General features: G+C 44.0%; 1 protein-coding gene across 1 annotated transcript; it reads left to right on the top strand.

Moving 5' to 3' along the window:
- Positions 1–6,685: 6,685 nt before the first annotated feature.
- LOC146578393 (nuclear factor 7, ovary-like) lies at positions 6,686–9,341 on the top strand. The gene has a single exon (XM_085259145.1). It carries the CDS (start codon positions 6,686–6,688, stop codon positions 8,069–8,071), a length of 1,386 nt encoding a protein of 461 aa, XP_085115271.1. The 3' UTR covers positions 8,072–9,341.
- The last annotated feature ends 8,803 nt before the right edge of the window (positions 9,342–18,144 follow it).

Below are 18,144 nucleotides of genomic sequence, written 5' to 3' on the forward strand. Positions count from 1 at the left end.
TGGACAAGGTGCAATACATGGATGATGTCCACACACGGTGACCAACAGCGCACTCTCCACTAGTGCAGTTGCATAAGCACAACATATAGATTATGTGCTCAGAGCACCCTGTATGAAATGGAGAGGTGAGGCGTTAATTGAGAGCTAAAACGAAGTGGTGCTAATCTGCTGTGATCAATGTTTTCTACAGTCACTGGTTGTGATATTCTAGTATGTAGTTTATTTATTATACAGTTGTGATAAGTTGAATGCTTAATTATTTTGGTATAACTGAGGCATAAACGGTCCAGTAAACAAACTCAGTATTATTGATTAAACAATACAGTCACAGTGTAATCTTGTGTAGATCAAAGTGGTTTACAAAGTCAAATATGTGTGTACACGGCTCTACGAACACGAACAGTCTTCTGTGACAGGCTGGAAACGGAAAAATTTAAAATTTAAACCGCCTACTTTTAAATTCATGAATATTTAAAGCGATTGGTCTACAGATGTGACAGTTTTTGTTTTCCAAGTGTAAAAATGTTCAGGGGAGAGTTGATGCTTATCTCCAAAAGTCCACGGTGAAATAATGGCAGTGAGTCAGGCTTTGGGCTCAGACTCCTCTCACTTAAATAAGTCTAGATCAAAAAGTAATCACCTGTCCTCTTATGATTCCCATAATTATTTTTAACATGCTACTGTGCATGAGTGGCGATGGTGAGGGGGAAAAAAGCACGATGCACACATACTAGGATGGTGGTGTGGTGACTGCAAGCTCAAAAGCTTTACAAGGAAAACCCGACATTGCCATCCTGGGAATTTCACCCATATCTAGTTCAAAACTACAATGATTACCAAGGAGGCACCCAGGTCCGTTATACTTCAGACACACGTGGTTCAGAGCGTCTCACCTCTACACACTTTCACTAAGGTGCAGTCAAACCAGGCGTACGTGGATAACCACCGCACACAGAAGGTCCCATCACCAGGGTTCCCAGTCATGCCCACTTTGGGCTTTCAGCTTCTTAATAAGGAAAACATCCAAAACATGAAAAAAGTCACCCTCTGTAGTTACTGCAAAAACACTGGTTCTCTGCAGCTACAAGAGGACCTCCTGCCAGTGGTGTGTCACAAAATTAAGAATTTTCACATTATTCAGAAAAAAAATTAACAAAACACAAAATAAACTGCATCTCGAATTTAGAGAAAATGAATGATCTATTTAATCTATTAGTTAAACCGCAGTTGGCAAAAGAATAGATGTTCTGTACTTGAATTAAGGTAAAAAAAAAAAAAAAAACACTGTTAAAAAATACTCTAGTAAAAGTTGTAGTACTGGTTCAACTTCTTTACTCAAGTAAAAGTACAAAAGTACAGCTCTGAAATGTACTCAAAAAGTAGCTCTTTAGAGGACGTTTCTATTTTTGTGCAAAGCTAACTGAACCTTGTGCTTTATTGACATGATGATAAAATAAGGAACAGCTGTGGTCCACTCTTTCACTCATCCCTGTTCAAGGTGGCAAAGATCACAGGCTGTTAAGTATTGCAGACTGAATTCATTTCCCCTGGCAATCGCTTACTATGTATATCTGTTAGGGGGTGGTAAGTAGGATCCTCATGTATTATCTACAATTTGGTGTATAGTAGGGTGGACGCTGGATGACTATTTTCCCTCTTGTGTTACAGGCCTACACACTGCACTATCTTGTTGTAGCCTTGTTGTTGCTTTTCAATCATTTATGGACTGGCATTGTTCCTTGTTTTATGGTCTTTTTTTTTTTTTTTACTCTTAATTGTTTGTTATATTTTAATCATGCTTTTAAAAGGGGTTGATTTTCCTTTAGTGGAGGCACAGCCGCTTGTTGCGGTGGGCTACGCACTGTCACAGAGAGTAAAATGACTCATCCTACAGAAATTACTATCTCAGGTTTATTAGTACTATCACACCAGTGAACATCCAGGGTTTGGACATTGAAACAGTGGAGTACAACAAATACCTGGATGTTCACCTCTATAACAAACTGGACTGGTCCACAAACACAAATGCATTCTGAAAAAAGGGTCTAAGCTGTCTCCACCTGCTACGACGGCTGAGATCTTTCGGGGTGAACAGGACTCTCCGAAGGACAATTTACGACACTGTGGTGGTGTCTGCTATTTTCTATGCTATGGTCTGCTGGAGTGGTAGAATGGCAGAGAGGGACAGGCTTAGGGCATCGGGGGATTCCCCAGGAGCATCTTCCTTGGAAGGCTCAACCCAGGGTAGCGGTCATGTCCAATAAGGGGCTCTGTTGGCTCTTAGGTGACGGTCTCCTCGCGGCTGCGTGCAGCGGGGCTAGGGGAGAGTCTGTGCTGATGGACGTGGGTTACTGACCTGGTAGCCTAGCTGCCCCTGGGTGGGTTCGGGATGGGCATGAGGTTCTTGGGCACTCCGTCTCTGGGTTGGGGCCCTGGCTGGGTCTTGGGGGCTTGGGTACTGGTTGGTGTGCTGCCGGGGTTACAGGGAGGCTGTTACATCTTGCAGGAGCTTTCCGCTCTTCAGGAACTCTCTGCAGGAGGGGGAGATACAGGAGAGGTGAAGGAAGATCTCAGCCTGGGCGTCTATTGTCTTATGTAGTCTGGAAGATGAGTGGATGGTGGGGTGGGTGCAGTTTTCTCTGTGGTGGGGTCAGGTGGGCTGTCCCGGGCTCTGTGGGGCCGGGCGACGCTGCTGCACTGGGCCCCGGTCCGGATGGGCCTGGGCCCCCTTTCCCTGGCGGGTTGCAGAGTATGGGGGTGCCTACTGGGGTCAGCAGGGGAGCTGGCCCCAGGGAGGGGTCACTTGCCCCTCCCTTCCTTCCCTCCCAATCTCCCGCTGCCTCCCTCTTCCCGTTCCACCACAATCACCCACACATGCAAGGCCTTGGGGTAAAGGTGTGTCACCGGGGTGCAGGGGAGGCATCCCCCCCTCTGTCCCCTTCTGGCTGCCTCTGCCTCAATTTTATCCCACAACTTAGACATTCACATTACTCACACTCTCATTACACATACATATAGGATCTTGGGGGTGGGCACGCTACACGGCATCCAGAAGACCATCAGGGTGTACACCTCACCCCTGGTGTCGTTGCCCACCTCTCAATTTTAAATACACGTAGACATTGAGGGCTAGCAGGAGGGACTATGCGCTTACCTGCTGCTCTCTGGCAGGTAGCTCCATGCCCTCCTGGGTTTTAAATGCACCTTAGAACACACATGCATCAACACTACAATGAGCAGGTGGAGGGAGGTTTGGAGTCTTCTCACACCCCCATTCTCTGCGGCCTTTTGGAGCGGGGGGGGGAGGAGGAGTTGGCCATCCGACTGGGGTCTCGAATGTGGGGCCTCCCTGCTGCTGTGGAGTCGGGGCGGTCTGCCTCCCCCCACCGCAGGGAAAAGGGTAACACCACCTGGGTCTGGGTGCAGTTCCCCCCTCCAGGGGCAACGGTACCTAGACCCGGTTCGTAGAGTACGCTTGGGGAGTGTGATTGTGCGTACAGCGTCTCTATGTCTGTCTCCACGTTGGTTGAGTGTGGAGTAATTGCATATGAGAGCATGAGGGTGGGAATGGATGTTTGTATCTGTGTGTGCCTGTATGTCTGTGTCTATATGTCAGGTTGGGTATCAGACGCCACCTCTCTGGGGACACCTCAGGCCCTCCAAGGTTTGGAAGCCTATCTCCCCCCACCACCACTTCCCTGCCAGTGGCGGACTCCCTCAGGTGTCGGTGCGTTGGTGGTTCTTTGTGTCTGGGGGTGGGCGTCCAGGTACACACCGGCTCACTCCTTGGTGGCTGCTTATCGTGGCCTGGAGCCTGGGGCTCGGTCATTCTGGCAGAGCTGTTTGCCGGCGGAGCTCCCGGGCGCGTCACTGCAACTCCCCCTGGCTTCTGCTCCGCGGCTGCTGAGTGACCCCTCATCTGGGACTCTCCTCAGCTCTTTCTGGGACAGTGGCGCGGCTGCCCCTCTGTTGGTCTTCCTTGGTCTCTTGTGTTCTGGGGGCCTCTGGATGCCTGGAGCCTTGATCTCCTCCATTCCTGCTTCATGCCCTGGATGACAGGGCTGTGGCCAACTCAGTATTCTTCGTCCTCCAAACACGACGAGTTGAGTTTATACCAAAAAGTTCTACTTTGGTTTCATCTGACCACATGACATTCTCCCAATCCTCTGCTGTATCATCCATGTGCTCTCTGGCAAACTTCAGACGGGCCTGGACATGCACTGGCTTCAGCAGCGGAACACGTCTGGCACTGCGGGATTTGATTCCCTGCCGTTGTAGTGTGTTACTGATGGTGACCTTTGTTACTTTGGTCCCAGCTCTCTGCAGGTCATTCACCAGCTCCCCCCGTGTGGTTCTGGGATCTTTGCTCACCGTTCTCATGATCATTTTGACCCCACGGGATGAGATCTTGCGTGGAGCCCCAGATCGAGGGAGATTATCAGTGGTCTTGTATGTCTTCCATTTTCTGATGATTGCTCCCACAGTTGATTTTTTCACACCAAGCTGCTTGCCTATTGTAGATTCACTCTTCCCAGTCTGGTGCAGGTCTACAATACTTTTCCTGGTGTCCTTCGAAAGCTCTTTGGTCTTGGCCATGGCGGAGTTTGGAGTCTGACTGTTTGAGGCTGTGGACAGGTGTCTTTTATACAGATGATGAGTTCAAACAGGTGCCATTCATACAGGTAACGAGTGGGGGACAGAAAAGCTTCTTACAGAAGACGTTACAGGTCTGTGAGAGCCAGAGATTTTCCTTGTTTGAGGTGACCAAATACTTATTTTCCACCCTGATTTACGAATAAATTCTTTACAAATCCTACCATGTGGATTCATGGATTTTTTTTTTTCACATTCTGTCTCTCACAGTTGAAGTGTACCTCTGGTGCAAATTACTGACCTCTGTCATCATTTTAAGTGGGGGAACTTGCACAATCGGTGGCTGACTAAATACTTTTTTGCCCCACTGTATCATTGTGATGTTGTTTACTCTATTGCTCTCCTTTTCTTCTGCCTGTTATCTATTGTTAGCTAGTTTATTGTGATGGTGTTGTTTTTATTATGCTGATCTTTGTTGTTTGTTTTCTCTTCTGGTTTTTTATCTCCATACAGGTGATCCAGGTGTTTTGTTTGTCTTTCTTTTTTTTCTTCCCCCGTTTCTCACCATCTCTTCTCCCCTCTATCTTTCCTTCTCTCCCTCTCTGTCTTTCATCCTTTCTCCCTGTCCTATCCCCCAGTCATGTCTGTCTCGTCTTTAAAAAAACGAAAATAAAATAAATACATAATTATAATAAAGGTCATCCATCCATCCATTCGCTTCCGCTTATCCTTTTCAGGGTCGCGGGGGGCGCTGGAGCCTATCCCAGCTGTCATAGGGCGAAAGGCGAGGTACACCCTGGACAGGTCGCCAGTTTGTCAAATGGACCAATATGGACCATGATGATCCACTTGGTAAAGTAAATCCACTTGGCATCTTTCTTGGCCGTCAGACAACAATTCTGATGGCTCAAGATCCAAACGGGACAGGCAAAAAGGAAAAAAAGGAATGGCAGAGAGGGATGGGGATACTTGATAAACTGGTCAGGAGGGCCAGCTCTATCCTGGACTGTCTGCTGCAGTCCACCAAGCAGGTTGGGGAGGAGAGGATGTTGTCTAAGCTAACATGCATCATGGACAACAGCTCCCACCTCCTGCATGAGACTGTATTAAAAATTCATCTAAAAAAATAGATTTAAAAATGTTTTCATTTAAAATTAAATTATTAAAATATAAGTTACTTTAGTAATGTTTGAATACATTAAAATGATTTAAAAAATATTACATACATGAATTTACAAATGCATTATTTATTGTACAAGTCATTATTTATGCACAGAATTCTTTATTTTGATGTGTGTGGCTCGCTAGATTGGCCAGACGGAATGCACTTCTCAGTAAGGAGAACATGACGGCACACCTGGAGTCATAATGTCATAATTCATTTTCCAACAGGACGACAAACTCACATATACAATCAAGATAATAAAGGAATGACTTTAGGACCACTCTGTGAATGTTCTTCAGTGGCCCAACCAGAGCCAACCAGGCTTTAACCCAAATGGGCATCTCTGGAAGGAGCTGTGGACTGACAGTCTGATCCAACCTGATGAGGTTCTGCAAATATGAATGGTAGAAATGGTGGAAAAATACGTGTGTCAAAAAATCTGTATAGTATATAGTTCAACACAGTTGTTGCTACAAAGTGAAAGTTGAGTTGACTGAAACAGCTGTTTTTAAAAGTTAAAAAAAGAGCTTTGTGAAAGTTTAATGTAAAAAAATGGTGAATTTTACAGTAGCCTGAAATATGAATGAAGCAACATTAGTCAAAGGAAAGAAGCTCCACCTCTTACATGATTCAAATGCGACAAACCAGGAAACAGGAAGTTCTTCGTCCTCAGTAAAGAGAGACGCACAGACGATCAGACTGAGCTCAGACCAAACTAGCAGCTTCCTCTGAGTGAGTCCAGCTACAGGAGAGAAACGTGTAAAACTCCAACACTGCTGCTTCAAGCTGCTGACGCTCCACACACTGAATGTGAGTTTGAGCAAAACACGACTCAAAGGAAGTTTCAGTGAAGGTGGTAGAGGAGGGAGGGGAGCCAGGACTGACTGTACTTCCTGTCTGCTGTTTTCAGCTTCACTCACAGACTCAATGGCTTCCAGATCAGAGGAGGATCTCTGCTGTCCGGTCTGTCAGCAGGTCTTCAGAGATCCTGTTCTTCTGTCATGTAGCCACAGCTTCTGTAAAGACTGTCTGAAGAGATGGTGGAGAGAGAGACCAACACACGAGTGTCCAGTTTGTAAGGAATTATCAGTTTATGATCCACCTTTAAACCGAGCTTTGAAGAACCTGTGTGAGTCGTTCTTACAGGAGAGAGATCAGAGAGCTTCAGAGGCTCTCTGCAGTCTGCACTCTGAGAAACTCAAACTCTTCTGTCTGGACCATCAGCAGCCAGTGTGTGTCGTCTGCAGAGACTCAGAAAAACACACTAATCACAGAGTCAGACCCATCGATGAAGCTGCACAACAACACAAGAAGGAACTTCAGGAAACTCTGGAGCCCTTAAAGGAGAAGTTAAAGGTTTGTGAAGAAGTTCAAGTGAAGTTTGATCAAACAGCAGAACACATTAAGGTCCAGGCCCGACACACAGAGAGGCAGATTAAGGAGCAGTTTAAGAAGCTTCACCAGTTTCTAGCAGAGGAAGAGGAGGCCAGGCTGGCTGCACTGAGGGAGGAAGAGGAGCAGAAGAGTGGGATGATGAAGGAGAAGATGGAGGCTCTGAGCAGAGAGATAGCAGCTCTTTCAGACACAGTCAGAGCCACAGAGGAGGAGCTGAAAGCTGAAGACGTCTCATTCCTGCACAACTACAAGGCTGCAGTGGAAAGAGTCCAGCGCTGCCCCCTGCTGGATGATCCACAGCTGCCCTCAGGAGCTCTGATAGACCAGGCCAAACACCTGGGCAACCTGACCTTCAACATCTGGAACAACATGAAGGACATGGTCTCCTACACTCCTCTCATTCTGGACCCAAACACTGCAAATCCAAACCTCATCCTGTCTGAAGATCTGACCAGTGTGAGACGAGGAGGAGAGAAGCAGCAGCTTCCTGATAATCCAGAGAGGTTTGAGAGTTATTGCTCTGTCCTGGGCTCTGAGGGCTTTAACTCAGGGACTCACAGCTGGGATGTTGAAGTTGGAGACTGTAAAGGATGGGGACTGGGTGTGTCAGCAGAGTCTGTGCAAAGGAAGCAGCACATATGGGCTGGATTATGGGAAATGGGGCTTGGTTCAGGTAAATATTCAGCATGGTCACCATCATCGTTTACTGCTCTCTCAGTAGAGAAGAAGCTCCAGAGGATCAGAGTGAATCTGGACTGGAACAGAGGAAAGCTGTCGTTCTCTGATCCTGATACTAACACACACATACACACCTTCACACACACTTTCACTCACAGGATGTTTCCATTTATTGAAACTGGTGGTAAAGTGAAGGTGTTGCCGTTGAAGGTGTCAGTGTCAGTGCAGCAGATGAGTTGAGGATGATGATGTTTCTAATGTTGTTTCCTGTCAGTGAGTTGAAGCTGTTAAACTGCAGCTGTCCTCCTGCTGCCTCGTTGTTCCAAAGCTCTTTGTTTCTCTTTTAGTTTCACTGTTTCTTTCTGTTTCTGCTGTCCACCTTTTCACATACCATGGTAAGAAAAAAAGTGAAAGTAAGTGAAACAACTTTAAACATAAACTGAAAGGAAGCTGAACTGAAATTAAGAAAAAAAAACTAACCAGTGCCATAGTTATTCAATAACAGTGATTAAGTATACATCAAAGTACAGAAACTTGACTTTTCAACTCTCACATTACCTTAAATGTCATGCATCCATGGAAGTTTCACTTACTGTTTTTTCCATATTATTTCCAGCTCTGCCATCTTATTTTAGAAATCCTCTATCTTTGCATGATGTACAGTTTAAAATAATCAGTTTGTCTTGTATGGGGCCCTGGTGCCAAGGAAAGGTGGGCAGGAGAAGTGATAACGAACAATGAAAAGAGAAATGTGGTGCACTAAGGCTCAACACACCATTGCACTAGTCTCTTCAAAGTGTGATGCCAGATGTTTGACATGTTAAAACTAAAATGTTGAGAAGATGTGCATCTTACTTCACCACTTTTTCTCACCCTATTGTTTCATGTGTGTCATTTAAATAAGAACAGATGTGAAAATTATCTCATCATCACATTTCTTTCCATTGTGTTTTATTAGGTGCTTTATAAATAAAGTTGGATTGGATATTGAATCTGTAATGACCAACATGAATACCACTGTAAAAACGCAGCTATTGATCAACCCATGTTAGTGTCATTCAAGTATCTAGGGTGGAACATGCAGCTCTCCTCTAGATAAATCTGGCACGCCACCTGAGTTTTAATCCTCAGAACCCCGTGCGCAGTAAACTGATAGTAAATTCTATCAGTGTATGTGTTGTACCTTACATCATACGAATTTCCTCCTTCAGGCTCCTTTCACTGATTTGAATTGCCTCACAGTTTACAGAGAGGAACACGTGTGAACATGTCAGACCTGACACTCGCTCCTTCCTCAGTTCTGCTGTTAATCTGCTGTTGAGCTGTTAGTTTGCTTCTCTTGCCAGAATTTTGATTCTTTGTGAATAAATTATTGTTGACTGTAGAAGATCACCCTGGGATTGAAACTTCAGAAGCAGTCATTTGCCCCACTCAATCAATAGCCTATAAAATTAATTACTTTTTATTTTCTCATATTTTCCTGAAAAATAGTGATACGATCACTCATTTTGTCCTCCTTGTTTAGGATTTCAATGAACAAAATAAAATCCTCTCCATGGATTACTTATCCCAGTGTACCTGAAGTAAATAATAATAACTCATGATAATACTGAAGGCTGCTATACAACAACGAACATTATATGCATTTCTGTGTAAATAAACCATGATTTAATCACACATGCTATGAACATCACCAGAGGTGATTTTAGGTGAACGTGGTGGAAGCCAAAATTCTAAAATCATTCACTGAAGGATTTTCATGCATGTGGACCAACTGTTATGTGTGCTTCAAATAAATAACCAACAGACACTGAAAAGCAATGAAAACAAACATCTTGATGCATTCTCAATCATCCAGGTAAGTAAATCTCCAAAGGTTGATTCGGTTCATCTGGACATAGCATAACGTAGCGTTTTGTGGGAGAAAAGTTTCGTCACTCATCCAAGTGACTTCTTCAGTCTCAGCTGACTGCAGGTTTCCCCAAATCTTATAAACAGTTTTATAAACTGTAAACCACAAAACGCTACGTCCAGATGAACAGAATCAACCTTTGGACAATGAAAACAAAAGCTTTTAATTCTCACAGTTCAATTAGTCTGACCGTAGTACTTAGTTTGAACATGCTATCGACCAGTGTTGTTATTGGCAAAAGAGCTGTTTTAAATATTTGTTTCACACTTACATATTAAAACACATTCAAAACATAATCAAACAATACATATACAGAGAAGCTCCTACAGAAAGTTTAAAAAGACACATTTATAAACATCTTTGTGTCCAAGTAAAACCTCATGGCAGTATATAAAAGAGGATTAGTCTAGAGTGAGGTCTGAGGTCTGTGCGCTCCTGTAGAGTTATATGAGGAACATTATATTTTATTCCATGAATTCCTTGTAATGCTGTGAGTTTCTAGTGAACTAGATTTTTTCCTGTTTCCAGTATTTTCAGTTAACTGAGTCATCTCTACCCACATTACCTGCAGCTGGTCTCTTCCACCTGCTACTAGGTCACCTTCAGCATTGCTTCACTCTTTAAACTTGCTTTTCTAACTTATTGCAATATTTATCGCCTCTGGTATGCTCCCCAAATTAGCAGCGAAGGACACCTCTGTTATACAATAGAAAAGCTGCAGCTTGAAGCTGAGAGAACCCAAAAGCAAACTAACAGTTAAGTGGCTGATGGCTGATACCATCTGAGTCTGCAGACATCTGAGACATTTCAATCTACTACTTTTCAGTTCAGTAGGAGATTAGATTAACTTTTTGTTATACATTTTCTGTATAACATAAAACAAAGTGTGAATGATTTGGACCGCACACATCCACGCTTAAACCAGCGTTCCTCCCTTTCCAGGATGTGTACATTATCATCATTGAAAGAGTGTCCACTGGCCTGTAGGTCTAAAAAGACCACAGAGTTCTGGCCTGACGAGTTAGCTCTTCTGTGTTGTGCCATCAGCACATCCGACAATTCGCATATCAATGATCAAGAAACTGACCTTACAGCCTATTATTTGCCAGTGATACTAGTTTCAGTCATTATGCAAATGTACTCTTTATAAGGTTGGGGAAACCTCGTCACTTGGATGAGTGATTAAAAAGTTTCTCCCACTGAAAACACTACGTCCAGATGAACAGAATCAAATTTTGGGGATTTCCTTATTTGGATGATTGAGCAGAGCATCAAGACATTTATTTAGAGTGTTCTGTGTGACTCTTCTCTTTGACACTGCAGGACCTTTATATTTGGTAAAATTTGGTTATTTTGCTACAATTAAGACAATCGAAAAACAAGCAGGCATAATAATACAAACAATCAGGGCAGAACTGGTAATCTGGAATACTAGGCGTTTAGATAACATCTTATTTCATAGTGTCATTTTGGCTTGTTTTATCCAAAGCACACTCTCTGTTGATTCACTCACTAATTATAGTCACAGCATTCACTCACTGTGTCTTTTGGGATTTTCTAGTTTAGCATAGCTTATAGCCGACTTGCTAACAGCATGCTTTTCACCTGTCTCTTTCTCTGCACTTTCCTGCTCTTTTATTTCAGATGTTTAGTTACTCCTTGGCCTCCTTTAGTGTAATAAATATAGTAATAAATGTTTATTTGTTTTTATCTTCTTTGGCTCTCGGAGGAGGCACTTTTTCTCCTCTCCCTTATCTTCCCTGCTTATGTCCTTGTCTTGTCTCATGTTTTTTTTTTTGTATTCTCCCTGGAACACTCTCTCACAGTCTGTTCTCTAAAACCTAAAAGAGGAATTATGGATTGGATCAACTGGTCCCTAAATGCAATTGACACCCCTTTCTCAACGAGAAGTTTGGGCTTGGGTGAGCCTGAGTGCTGAAGATATCTACCTATTCGGAACCATGGTAACAGGGTTCTGGCTGATTGGAGCTGGCTTGGCCCTGGCTTATCGAAGAATTAAGAAAGCGGAACCGGCTGTTCAAACCCCCACAAGGCTGCCCGCTGGGATTGAAATGATGGGAAGAGGCGTGAGTTTGTCAAAATGGGCTCATTGAGTCAGCACGGATAAGATCTTGGACAGGCTACGGCTGCTGTGAATACTCAGAATAAGATCTCTGACTGCAGACTGGATACATCTTGGAAGGGCTAGCCCGGAATAACATCTCTGGGTGCAAAATTGGATGACATCTCGGGGAGGCACACTGCCATGAGTTCTCAGAATTTGGCTCCTTGAGCACAAGAAATGACAACATCAAAGAACGAAAGTATGGCGAAGCTCGCGGATCTCCAACGGGAGATTGAGAGACCAGTGTTGGACGGTAGAACTGCTTTGAAATTCATATGAGCTGTTCACACTAAAGTAAAAAAATAACATCACTTATGCGGATACCCCTTTGGCGCCAACTGTGGGCTCAAGGCCGGAGCCGAACAAAAACTCCCTGATAACGACTGTGTTGAGTCTGTTCCTTCCCATTCCATGCAAGGCCACCTGGGTTGGCTGGAAGACTGTTTACTTAGCCTGGCAGGGCGAAGGACACTGTCTCAGCTGAACTATGGACACGCACACACATACATATACTGATACTGATAAGCACTCACTGATGCATCACCCTCCCTACCCCGGATCCAACGCCACCTCCAACGCTTACCTCCCCCATGATGTGGACATCGGGTCAGCTGGAGGCGCAGTCGAAGATTGCAGCGATCCCAGATCAGATGTACACACTGGAACTCTTTCCCATGTTGCTTGTCTGTGTTTATTGTGCTATGGTGTGTTAATATCTGTGCATTCCTGTATTATCCTTCTGTGTTACACATTTCGATGTTTTTTTCCTTGCTACCTAGCCTGACTTGTCTCCCCAATGTGATGTTTGTGTGTTGTATGTACGGTCGGCAAGGTCTGTCATCTCGGTTGTGGGCAAAAGACCTGCAACTGACAAATAAAGGCCATCTCATCTCATCATCTCTCAGGCTATTTGCGGGGGGCCAGGATAATTGAACTGGGGATTTGCACCTTTGAAAAATGGGTACTTAGCCAGGCGCCTATAGCCAGTGAACCGCAGGTAGCGTAGGCCATGTTAACTTTCACACACCAAATTGTCCCACTCGCTGACACATCTGCAGGGGGTCAGATAAAACAATTGTTGTGCATGATTTTAACAGCCATGTAGATACTAAAAAAACCACACCATATAATTTGTTATTAATAACAGTTATTAACCGTCAATAACAGTTATTATCCGTTATTAAACTCAATCTCAAAATCTATAAGAACCCACCCACCACTTTAATCACACTCTACACTGTATACTGTAGCTCCTCTGAAAAAGAGAGCCTTAGATCAAGAGAACCTTGTTTCGCTGGTATAACTCTCAAACAAAAGCTTAAAGCAGATAACTCATAAGCTGGAGAAGAAATGGTGTATTACAAATTTGGAAGATCATCACTAAGCCTGGAAACACCGTTTGCTGCTTTATAAAAAAAAAAAAAAAAAAAAAAAGGCCCAGAACATCTTATTATTCGTCACTGATTGAAGAAAATAAGAACAACCCCAGGTTTCTCTTCAGCACTGTAGCCAGGCTGACAAAAAGTCAGAGCTCTGTTGACCCAACCATCCCTTTAACGTTAACTTGTAATGACTTCATAAACTTCTTTACAAATAAAATGTAACCATTAGAGAAAGAAATACTCATAATCAACGTTCCCTCTAAGCTGCGCGCGTGCGCAATTGCGCACTGCTGCCACGGTCTCTGCGCACAGAAAATCTGCATTGCGCACAAAAAAAAAACATTAACCTGAATTGAAATTAAAATGAATACTTTAACAATTCTGTTTTGCAGTGTTAGTCAGTAAGTGACTGGCTGCTCCCGTATGGGATTAGAACGATGCCACCTTATCCCATAGTCCAGCCAATGATGTGATTCATATTCGTATATACGCAGCTAATCAACGTCGTTGACAGGTTATGACAGCGTCCTTATGTGCCGACACCGGTGTTTTAGCAAAGCGGCTGATGTGGAGTGAAGCCACGTTAATGACAACGTATACAACCATTGGAGATGTGAGCAGGACAGACAGAACAATTGACGGAAAAGTGTGGACTTTATACCAGTTTTTAAATTGTGTTGATCGGCCACGTAAAACCAGAGTTATGATAAAAATATCTGCAATGTTTGGTTTTCTTCCTGAATACTATCGTTGTTTATATTTACTGCGGGAAGAAACGGTAAAAACAGCGTTTTATAAGAAAAAAGGCTTGAAAGCCTGTGAGCAAAAACAAACTCCCTCTCCCTTCGTCCAAAAAAGTACCATGTCGACCAATCAAAAAATAATATGGCAACGTGGCATCTAGTTGTTAAGAAACGGGGGGAAGTTTTAGGAGTGACGGCGGAGTGACACAAATAATTTGTGTGGCATCAAATTTGATGCAGAGCAGCTGATTATTCTGTAAATAGTTTGAAATGTTTATTTAAAAACGCCTTGGCTGCATTCATAAAAAATAGCTGCAAAAAACTTTGTTGTTTGCCAAACTCAGTAACTTTTTTGAAGAAGTAATTATATAATTAACTGCCCAGCAGGACTAATTCTGTTTACATTATACAATCAACAAAAATATAAACTCAACACTTTTGTTTTTGCTCCCATTTTTCATGAGCTGAACTTAAAGATCTGAAACATTTTCTACATACACAAGGACCTCTTACTATTAAATATTCTTCACAAATCTGTCTAAATCTGTGTTAGTGGAAACTTCTCGTTTTTGAGATAATCCATCCAACCTCACAGGTGTGGCATGTGCTGATTAGAAAGTATGAATATTGCACAGGTGTGCCTTAGACTGCCCAAAATAAAAGATCTCTCTGAAATATGCAGTTTGATCAAACAGCACAATGCTACAGATGTCACAGCTTTTGTCAGTGCAATTGACTGCAGGAATGTATACCAGAGCTGTTGCCTGTGAAATGAATGTTCATTTCTCTATACGCCATCTTCAAAGGCGTTTCAGACAATTTGACAGTACATCCAACCGGCCTCACAACCGCAGACCACATGTAACCACACCAGCCAAGGACCCCCACATCCAGCATTTCCCTGGGGCGTACTGCACAGTGTACGAGTAACGCATGAGTCTCATTCTGAATCGCTGGATCCTGGGTGGCAAGAGATCCAGAGCTTGACTTCTCAGTAAGGAAACGAGAGGTTTGTGGTCCGTTTCAAGACAAAAATGTTTACCAATCAGGAAATCACGAAAACGCTCACACGCCCATCTAGACACCAGTGCCTCTTTTTTCACTTGTGCATATCGTTGTTCTGTAGGAGAAAGGGACCTCAATGCATACGCCACTGGTCACCATCCTTCTTTCCACAGCTTCAAAAGAACACCTCCGAGACCATAGGATGAAGCATCTGCTGATACTTTAATGTCTCTGTTGGGGTCATACATTGGGAGTGCTTGGGGTGAGGTCAGGGCATCTCGCAATGTTTTGAAAGCTCTCGCTTGGTCAGTTCCCCAATACCATGCGTTCTTTTTGGAAAGAAGATCTCGCAGGGCTTTGTCTTTTTCGGCTAAATGGGGGATGAACTTGCCCACTTGATTCACCATACCCAGAAAACTGTGCAACTCTGACACATTAGTTGGCTCTGTCATTTCTATAATCGCCTCTGTTTTCTTTGGGTCAGGACTGATTCCTATATCCGCTGTGATGTGACCCAAGAAAGCAACCTTGCTGTGGGAGAGCTCGCATTTTTCAGCATTCAGCGTTGTGCCTGCTTTTTCCAATCTTTGCAGTGTAGCACGGAGATGGGAATCATGCTCCTGATGTCCCCACACCAACACATCATCAATGTGACACACCACTCCTTTGATAACCTCGATGACCTCTGCCATCATGCGCTCAAAGTGTTCGGGCGATTAGTTGATCCCAAACGGTAGGCGGTTAAAGTGGAACCGCCCAAAGGATGTGATGAAGGTGGTGAGTTTGGCAGACTCATCGGACAGGGGAATCTGCCAGAAGCCCATTTTGGCATCCAGTTTGCTAAACACTTTGGCTCCTGCGAGCATTCCGAGACTTTGTTCAACCGATGGCAGCACATATTTTTCCCTGCACACATACTCATTTAGTCCGGTAAAGTCTATGCAAAGTCTCAGCCTAGGGCTGTTTTTCTTTGGAACAACAACCATGCCGGCACACCAATCTGTTGGTTTTTCTTTGGAACAACAACCATGCCGGCACACCAATCTGTTGGTTCCTCAACTCGGGTAATGACACCAAGCTCTTCCATTCGTTGGAGTTCCTCCTTTACCCTTCCCATTAGAGGCAGAGGAAGCCTTCACGGAGTTTTGAGCGAGTATTGCACAGCGTTCGGTTTGAGTTTAATGTGATAGGCCCGCTGCACTTTCCCTAGACCATTGCAAGTAAGTAGTCTTCAGAGTGTCCATTGAAACCGCGTCAACTCGCACCAGCAGGCCAAGAACTGTAATGGCGGGCAGGCCTAGCAGTGGAGTGCTCAGGTTTCTTACAACATAGACCTTCTCTGTTGTCTGTTTTGCTCCGTAGTTGAGCTGTAGCTTTGTAAAACCAACAACGTCCAGTGGTGTTTTTCCAGGCCCTGACAAAGGTTTTTCTGGCTGCTGGAGAACTGGTCTGTGTTCGTTAGCAAAAATCTTTGATAAGTCCGAGTGAGCTATTACAGTCACATCCGCTCCAGTATCCAGTTTGAAAGTGATTTTTGCATCTTTCACTTGTATGATGGCTGTCCACGCCTGGCCGTCACTGGAAACTGAGCCTAGGAAGAAACCTTGCTCCTCTTCCTCCTCAATACTTTGCACTGTCTTGCTTTGTCTGCAGATGCGCTGGTAGTGACCTTTTTTTCCACATAAATGACATTTTGCATCATTCGCTGGGCACTCAGGTTTCGGCTGTGGAGAGCCTCCGCACTTGTAGCATTTATTACTTTGTCTCTTGCTATACTGCTGTTGTGTTTTGACAGTTTTATTTTTGAACATGTTGAACTTTGTTTTGTCGTGCTTTTGTATCACTCTGTCAACTGTTTTCGCATTTATTTGCATTACATTTGTTTCACTTCTCAAAGCTGACTGTTGCTTTTTGATTTCTTCTGACTGCCTGGCCATATTTATAGCTTTAACCAAGTCTTTTTCCATCTGCATGTGCTCAGACAGCCTCGTGTCGACCAAGCCCACTACTATTCTGTCTCTTATCAGCTCATCGTGGAGCGGTCCGTAGTTACAGTGCTCTGCTAATGAATGCAAGGCAGTCACGAATGCAGTCTCATTTGGCTCTTGTTTGCGCATATTAAAACGTGCGCGCTCATAAACAACATTTTTCCTGACAATGAAAAAGTTGTGGAAGCTATCTCTCACTTTAGCATAGTCCCGCTGGTCTACATCACTACATAACTCGAGTCCGCTCAGGACGTCATCCGCTTCGTCTCCCATACAATATATGAGAGTGTTCACTAGATTTTGCTCCGAGCTCGCAGACAGATTACTTTCCTGATGGAATCTCTCGAAGCGATGGACCCATCTTGTCCATTCATGTGGTTTGGAAAAATCAAAGGGCTTCGGTAGTTGGATGCTCAACGTAGCACTGGGGGTGCTAGCCGCGGTGCTAACTCCTGCTCTCGGACGATCGTCTACGTCGTCATTCGGCATTTCGTTTCCACCTTCCCCTTCTCCTCACACTCGGCAGATGTATGGAGTCTTACAAGTCACACAGCACGTCTGACACCATGTGTGATTCTTACACTGAATCTGAATAAGTACGCGGGAACACTGAGTGCGGTAAGACCAACTCTTTACTCATTGTATTACCATCTCCCGGCATGCATTGCCAGTGTGTAACACGTAATTACACAATCAAACAATGAACACATACTGCCCATACAACAAATGTACCAGAGACGATTATGAATACACCACACATTACACAACCATTGCTGGAACCTGACTAATAACCAGATAAAAGTCTGGAAGAAAATCTGCCAAACAGCTGCACGACTGAGTCAAAATTTTCTGAGCTTCAGAAAAGGCTTTATGTTGTGACATGTGAAACTGAAATGGAGCAAAACCTGTTTTATACCTTTGATGTAAAAGAAGGATGACAGTTAAACACTGGAATTAACATACCTGAGATTCAGGTGAAAAGAAACATTTAACAGAAAGGTGCCATGAAGATCCACCCATCACCTGACACACCTGGGAAAAACCAGTAAACAGGATGTTATTCAACCTCAGTAAAGAGAGACGCACAGACGATCAGACTGAGCTCAGACCAAACTAGCAGCTTCCTCTGAGTGAGTCCAGCTACAGGAGAGAAAAGTG

The sequence above is a fragment of the Mchenga conophoros genome, linkage group LG3, assembly GCF_057382185.1.
Source record: "Mchenga conophoros isolate Kocher_MC1m ecotype Shallow Benthic linkage group LG3, M_conophoros_male_GT1.1, whole genome shotgun sequence".
Lineage (NCBI taxonomy): Eukaryota > Metazoa > Chordata > Actinopteri > Cichliformes > Cichlidae > Mchenga > Mchenga conophoros.

Coding starts and splice junctions, on each gene's coding strand:
- LOC146578393 (XM_085259145.1), top strand. CDS start 6,686: ATGGCTTCCAGATCAGAGGAGGATCTCTGCTGTCCGGTCTGTCAGCAG.